Source organism: Thermobia domestica, chromosome 8, assembly GCF_964235325.1.
Source record: "Thermobia domestica chromosome 8, izTheDome1.hap1.1, whole genome shotgun sequence".
Classification (NCBI taxonomy): domain Eukaryota; kingdom Metazoa; phylum Arthropoda; class Insecta; order Zygentoma; family Lepismatidae; genus Thermobia; species Thermobia domestica.
Genome location: NC_137461.1, coordinates 99,707,350 through 99,715,003, shown reverse-complemented (window position 1 = coordinate 99,715,003; position 7,654 = coordinate 99,707,350). Strand labels below are relative to the sequence as shown.

At 38.2% G+C, this 7,654-nt stretch overlaps 1 protein-coding gene across 1 annotated transcript; it reads right to left on the bottom strand.

The window, feature by feature from the left end:
- Positions 1-694: 694 nt before the first annotated feature.
- LOC145692237 (uncharacterized) lies at positions 695-5,341 on the bottom strand. The gene has a single exon (XM_081767534.1). The coding sequence runs from the start codon at positions 5,339-5,341 to the stop codon at positions 755-757; it is 4,587 nt and encodes a 1,528-aa protein (XP_081623660.1). The 3' UTR covers positions 695-754.
- Positions 5,342-7,654: the final 2,313 nt, after the last annotated feature.

Genomic DNA, 7,654 nt, shown 5'->3' with positions numbered 1-7,654 from the left:
CTATCTGGTTTACTTTCTATATTCTTCATTGCGTTTAAGAGGCCCCATCACGGCGAAATTAAAATACCGCTAAATTACAGTAAGTATGTGATACCTTCAAATAGATAAAAGATAATGGAAAAGTGGAACAAGAGCTCCCTATACAATATTATTTTACATGAGATACCGTTCTCACGACTTACTTATCTCCTTTCGATTTCCAGCCATTTAGAAAATCGGGATTTATTTTCGCGTTTCTAAATGGCTACAAACGGAAAGCTATTAGGTGATTTGTGATAACGGTATCTCATTGAAAATAATATTGTCTAGGGTGCTTTTGTACCACATTTCGATTATCTTTTATCTATTTGAAGATGTCACATAATTACTGTAAAATTAGCGGTATTTTAATTTCGCATTGATTAGGCCTCTTACGTTATCCACTAAAATTCATAAAGGTGGTAATGATGTTAACGAAGAACCTTTAACGAGCTGATGCATCATAAACTCTTTATTTTCTATTTTCATACATAGTCTACAGTTACAATGTAATAACTAGATGAACCTTTATTCCACAACTCTGTTTATCAGTTACCCTTACAATTTAACTATGATTATGATAAAATTCTTCGACTTGAAACTATAATCTCAAACATTTATGGTAAGAAAGCAAAATTTGAGATTATGAACTGGATCATTGATAGTAAGAATGTAAGACATTAAACTATTATATAAAAAATTGTCCTTTGCATTTTGGTATGTATTAGTTTTCAATTCATATTCCAACACTATCAAAATAAGTAATGAATGGGAACCCAGTTGTACTGATATCAATACGAAAGATTAATTTCTGAATTGCTTTTTTCACTGAGGACTCTACACCCATGTATTCGGCAATTTCTGACAGACATGACTTCAAAAATGCTCCCTTTGTTGAATATTTAGCAAGATTGAAAACGGTTAGAAAAGCAGATATTACCGTTGGATTGCTTTTGATAAATTCTAACACACTCGTTTTCTCTTCCGATATTTCCAATTCAGTGCCTGTTTTAAAACAATCAAACAAATCTTCGAGGTCGATAACTATATTTCTGGAATCTATTGCAGTTATTAGATATCCTTCTTTAACGGTTGCTTTTAGGACAGGCAATGATTGCATTGGTTCTGATCCTATATTTAATTTTGTAATGTAAGCAAATAACATTTTGAACCTTTGTTGCATACTTGTTTCAACCATATCGCATGCGGCTAGCTTACTAAATACTGCAATTAGAAAGTCCTTACGAGTTTTCATTTCCATTATGTTGATGCTTGTGGTACATTGTTCGCATATGCTACTTTCTGTAATAATGAATCGTTTTACGAGCTCAAATTCAATTTCTATGTTTAGCGGAAGGTAGTATGTTGGAACGATTTGAAGAATGGTCCATATATCGATGTCCACGCCACCAAAGTCCCAAATTAAATGTATATTAATATCACATTTGCCACTAATATTAACTATAGGGGGTGGTGGTGGAAAGGGAGGTGGTGGTGGAAAGGGAGGTGGTGGTGGAAAGGGAGGTGGTGGTGGAAAGGGAGGTGGTGGTGGATGGGGAGTAATAGTTGGTGGTGGAGAAGGAGGCTGTGGGGGAGGGGGAGGAGGTGGTGGAGGGGGAGTAGTAGTTGGTGGTGGTTCTGGAGGAGGGGAATATGTTGGTGGTTCTGGAGGAGGGGAATATGTTGGTGGTTCTGGAGGAGGGGAATATGGTGGTGGCTCTGGAGGAGGGGAATATGTTGGTGGCTCTGGAGGAGAAGAATATGTTGGTGGTTCTGGAGGAGGGGAATATGTTGGTGGTTCTGGAGGAGGGGAATTTGTTGGTGGTTCTGGAGGAGGGGAATATGTTGGTGGTTCTGGGGGAGGGGAATATGTTGGTGGTTCTGGAGGAGGGGAATATGTTGGTGGTTCTGGAGGAGGGGAATATGTTGGTGGTTCTGGAGGAGGGGAATATGTTGGTGGTTCTGGAGGAGGGGAATATGTCGGTGGTTCTGGAGGAGGGGAATATGTTGGTGGTTGTGGATAAGGGGAATATGTCGGTGGTTCTGGAGGAGGGGAATATGTTGGTGGTTCTGGAGAAGGGGAATATGGTGGTGGCTCTGTAGGAGGGGAATATGGTGGTGGTTCTGGAGGAGTCGAATATGTTGGTGGTTCTGGAGGAGGAGAATATGGTGGTGGCTCTGGAGGAGGGGAATATGGTGGTGGTTTTAGACGAGAGGAATATAGTGGAAGTTTTGGACGAGGGGAATATGGTGGTGGTTTTGGAAGAGGAAAATGTGGTAGTAGTTTTAAACGAGAGGAATATAGTAGAGGTTTTGGACGAGGGAAATATGGTGGTAGTTTTAGACGAGAGGAATATAGTGGAGGTTTTGGATGAGGGGAATATGGTGGTGGTTTTGGACGAGGGAAACGTGGTGGTAGTTTTAGACGATAGGAATATATTAGAGATTTTGGACGAGAGAAATATGGTAGTGGTTTTGGACGAGGGTAATATGGTGGTGGCTCTGGAGGAGGGAAATATGTTGGTGGTTCTGGAGGAGTTGAATATGGTGGTGGCTCTGGAGGAGGGGAAAATGTTGGTGGCTCTGGAGGAGGGGAATATGGTGGTGTTTCTGGAGGAGGGAAATATGTTGGTGGTTCTGGAGGGGAATATGTTGGTGGTTCTGGAGGAGGGGAATATGGTGGTGGCTCTGGAGGAGGGGAATATGTTGGTGGTTCTGGAGGAGGGGAATATGGTGGTGGCTCTGGAGGAGGGGAATATGTTGGTGGTTCTGGAGGAGGGGAATATGGTGGTGGCTCTGGAGGAGGGGAATATGTTGGTGGTTCTGGAGGAGGGGAATATGTTGGTGGTTCTGGAGGAGGGGAATATGTTGGTGGTTCTGGAGGAGGGGAATATGTTGGTGGCTCTGGAGGAGGGGGATATGGTGGTGGTTCTGGAGGAGGGGAATATGGTGGTGGCTCTGGAGGAGGGGAATATGTTGGTGGTTCTGGAGGAGGGGAATATGTTGGTGGTTCTGGAGGAGGGGAATATGTTGGTGGTTCTGGAGGAGGGGAATATGTTGGTGGTTCTGGAGGAGGGGAATATGTTGGTGGCTCTGGAGGAGGGGGATATGGTGGTGGCTCTGGAGGAGGGGAATATGTTGGTGGCTCTGGAGGAGGGGAATATGGTGGTGGCTCTGGAGGAGGGGAATATGTTGGTGGCTCTGGAGGAGGGGAATATGTTGGTGGTTCTGGAGGAGGGGAATATGGTGGTGGCTCTGGAGGAGGGGAATATGGTGGTGGTTCTGGAGGAGGGGAATATATTGGCGGTTTTGGACGATGGTAATATGTTGGTGGTTTTGGACGATGGTAATATGGTGGTGGTTCTGGAGGAGGTGGACGATAGTGCCACCGATGTTTATGCTCATAACCCCATCCCCATTTATGCTTAGCATAATACCACCCTAAATGTCGACGTGCATCATTCTTGCTAGTGACATTACAGTCAATACAGCTTTCCAGATATTGTGGTATACCTTGCCCATCGGTCTCACTCAGACTTTTATAATATTTGAGAATTCTTCCTAAAATTAATTTTTGTTTATAAGATAAATTCTCTTGTTTAATTGATTGAAATAAATTTAGTAAATCCTCGGTATCTTCTTTGTACTTTGTCTCAAGATAAACTGTTTTCGCTTCAAATTTCTTCTTACCACGGCCATCAACATCCACAAATTCAATTACTTGACCTATTTTCCTCCTTAACCTGGCATCTATTTTGTCATGATTTTGTAAAAATGTTAATATGCTCTTCAACAGTTCTCCAGTTGTTTTATGCGCAGTGTAGTTAAAATGCTCGAGATACTTCAAACATATTGGTTTCGCAAGATAATCTCTTACAAAATGTTTGTAGTTTAATGGTGTGTCACATTTGAGAGCTGAAACATACACGTCTGGGTCTACTTTCTGTGTTTTAGTAATACTATGTCCAGCGAAGTTAATATCATCTATTTCAAAATACTGGCCATTACTAAAAATTAATTTATCTGCTGAAGCTGATTGGCTTTCTGGAGGTGGTAGGGGAATATCAACATTTTCTTTAATTACTGTGACTGTTAGAGCGTCAGCTGGTGATGGATTTGGGATGCATTTCAACATACATGAAGATGGTGGACTGTAAGCAATAGGAGACTCCGAACGTCTATAGTCGGTTTTAAGAGTAATGGTATCTGAAGATAAATGGAAATTGCTGAGAAATCTTTTAATATAGCAAATTTCCTGTTGGGTAAATACTGTACTAGTTTTTTGGGTAACCCATATAAGAATGTGCAAAACTAAGGACCTAGGATCAGTGTACTTATAGAAAGGAAAGTCAATCAAAATTTCAGCCCAGTTAATTCGACATCTTAAGACAATGCTCTGAACTTCTTGCCACAAAATAGTAAGTTGCGGCTTTAAATTTAAAGAATAAAATGTCTGTAATAAGGCGACTATTTCAGCATTTGTTCTTGGCTTAATTATTCTACCATTAGTAATATCTGTTTTAATTCGCATAAATTCCACTAAGCATTGGACGTAAGGATACATAATATGGTTTGGAGGTAAAACTAATCCTATTTGCCTCAAAAGAAACACTAACGCTTTATCTCGGTTTGTGAAATGTTCAAAAAATATACCGGGTTTGAAAACCAAGTCCAGTATTGAAATAGCAATATTTTTAGTGTATATAGCATTTTCTACAAGATGGCAAGCTCGTACTATATCAAGTGGGAAATAATGGTTTGTACATGCCGAAAACAGAAAACGTATATCAATCTCTTTAAGATTAAGATCAACCCCAGAAGTCCCAACTACATCTGCTCCTTTAAATACCAAATAATCCTTAATTCTATTTACCTGGAGGTAAATTTGCATGTTTGAAGTATCTTCGTTATTTGAAAACTTCTCTAAAACACTTACAATGAGGGAATAAATGTCATCGTGATCTGATATGTCGATGCCCTTTAGAATAGTCTGTAGATCATTTTCTTTTTGAATTAAGATTTCCACTATATTTCTGTAAATTTCTCTTATATCAGAGGGCATCCATTGACAATTGATATTAGGCAGTAGATAAGTGAATATTGGTGATGTTAGTTGTATCGTACTATCTTTTATTTTGTCTAATATGACTTTGTAATATTCCGTTTGGCGTGCACATGTAGCACCTACTATGTCTGCAACTTCGTCACTAATTGCGGAAAACCATCTAGCATCAATCCATTCTGGTAGGAATGAAGGTAGTCCATCGGTAAGAATGTTAGTATTTGTTATGATAGTACTCACATCCAATTGTTTACTTAGCATTGCATTGATAATAGTTTCTAAAGGACAAATAAATGATGGACTCACAGTTTTCCGAAGTCTATTGAAAAGAGCCAAAAATAAATCATCACAGTTTGATGCCTCGATGGATAGAACATCAGCAACAATGTCAATGGTGTCTATTGCATGTTTTCTAAACGCATCGAATAATTCTTGCAAAGCATTTCGAATTTCAACCGTAATGTTGACTTGAGGATTGTGTAGAATCGAACCTAGAGCACTGATGATATTGGTCCTTAACTTTACCGCTGCTTGTAGTGTTGCAACCACTTCTTCTGGTGTAGGATTACTCTGAATAACCTGTATACAAAGATGATACGAATGGAATATATATCGTATTAATTAACATTACAATAAAATCTAATTGTAGGTTAATTTTATTTTAATTTCCACAATACAACGGGAGAAGGTCATTTGAGGTTTATTTTAACAAATTAGATCACACCGTAGCAGCAGACGAGAAAGTATTGCGAGTAGTTCGAAAGTATTGTGTGTTGATTTGCAGAAAGAATGGTTGTTGTGAGTGTTAGTGGTTAAATTACTCCGAATGGATTTTAGTAAGTTTCCATTGTTGAAACGGCATTGGGCCATCGAAAACCTGGGATAATGAATATTTTGGGACAGTTTGTCAAGAGGAATTGAACTGACGTAATCAAAATGTGCTTCAACACTTAGATATAGGTCAGCAGCTAGCAGACTGGACTTGAACATCGAACACAAGGACTGGTGGTGTCGCGGTATCTAGTAAGGGTGCCAAATTTGTTATCATAAACCTAAAACGATCTTTTGTACATACCAATAATACTTATTGTCAAGGTGACAAATCGCCTGCAAAATTAATATCAAAGTTGATAATGTATTATCTCTCTTATCTTTACATTTCAAATCTATTCGAAAAATTTCATTACAGAACACTGTGTCTCAAAAGTAGAGAAATGATCTTTACCATGTAGCAACCCTGTTTCGATTTCGATTGTACAATGGAAGGAATATATATGTTTCTTTGCAAAATACGTTTGGGAACATTTCATTCACTTAAGAATATGAGCTTCAGTAGATACTACAAAATAGATGGCGTATTGGTTATGGCTTTATATAGGTTGCTTTCCATCTAGAATACAATGAACTATCTCTTCTACATTCCTTCCTCTTTGCCCTTTGCTGTGTGCGGTAAAGTGTTGTTTTGTTCCTCATGTTCTACGTTGGATTTGTTATATTGTATTATCTGGCCCACCTTTATTGTATGATTGAAGAGGTGGATTGATCATTTCGAGTTTCGTATTTTGGTAATTCTGGATATGATACTAGCTAGAAATTTTGGTTTGCATTTCTGTGAATTACTTCTCTTTCTTAATGACGTAAGGCGAATAATGAGATTAACCAGAAATAGTTAATTAAGCATTAGCTAAACAACCAGAATGTTTTTTTTTGTCCTGTTCGCTATGTCGAGGAAACATGCACACACAGGGAGGGTTTTCCTGCATTTGCCAGGAAGTTGCTCTTCCTCGGTCGTAAATAAATGACTACGGTTGTTGCTTTGGAAGTGGAAGACTTATCTTGGTCTCAAGGCGACTACTTATGTTAGGATCTGACGAAAAACTACATGCCTACGTCTCATATAGCCATGATACTGAAAATGAAATTTATCTATTTTGTAGACTAAATAGGTAGATGCTATCCATCCTGACCTGGTGGCCTGTGATCTTTTAAACTTACAATTTAATTGAAAAGACTAGATTTAGGTATAATGACGCATTTCATAGAAGTAACAAGAAAAATAAAACATACACAGAATGTCTACAATGTAAACAAAGAAGTATTTTCAGAACTCTAAAGCTGACCTAGATCTCATATGTAGACTGTAACATTTATGTGCACTCCCAGCAGATAATTATAATCAATATATATATATATATATATATATATATATATATATATATATATATATATATATATATATATATATATATATATATATATATATATATATATATATATATATATATACACGAGGAGAAGTCAAAAAGTACAGGGACTTTTAAGAAAAGGTACATTTATTCTAACGATAGAAAACTGAAACATACATTATTTAACACACTTTCCCCAATGTTTCACAAGTGTTCTGATTCCGTCGGAAAAAGCTTTTCGGTTGTATCTGTAACCAATTTTGCGCCGTATCAATGACTAACTGATGATTGACGTTTATATTTCTTAACTTCTGGTGATGAAGGGAATTTCCAAACTATGCTCGCAGCCATACTTTCCAGTTCATAGGAATGTACCCAAGTTTCATCT

What these genes read in the sequence shown, in the direction of transcription:
- LOC145692237 (XM_081767534.1), bottom strand. Translation starts at nt 5,341, where the DNA reads ATGCTAAGTAAACAATTGGATGTGAGTACTATCATAACAAATACTAAC.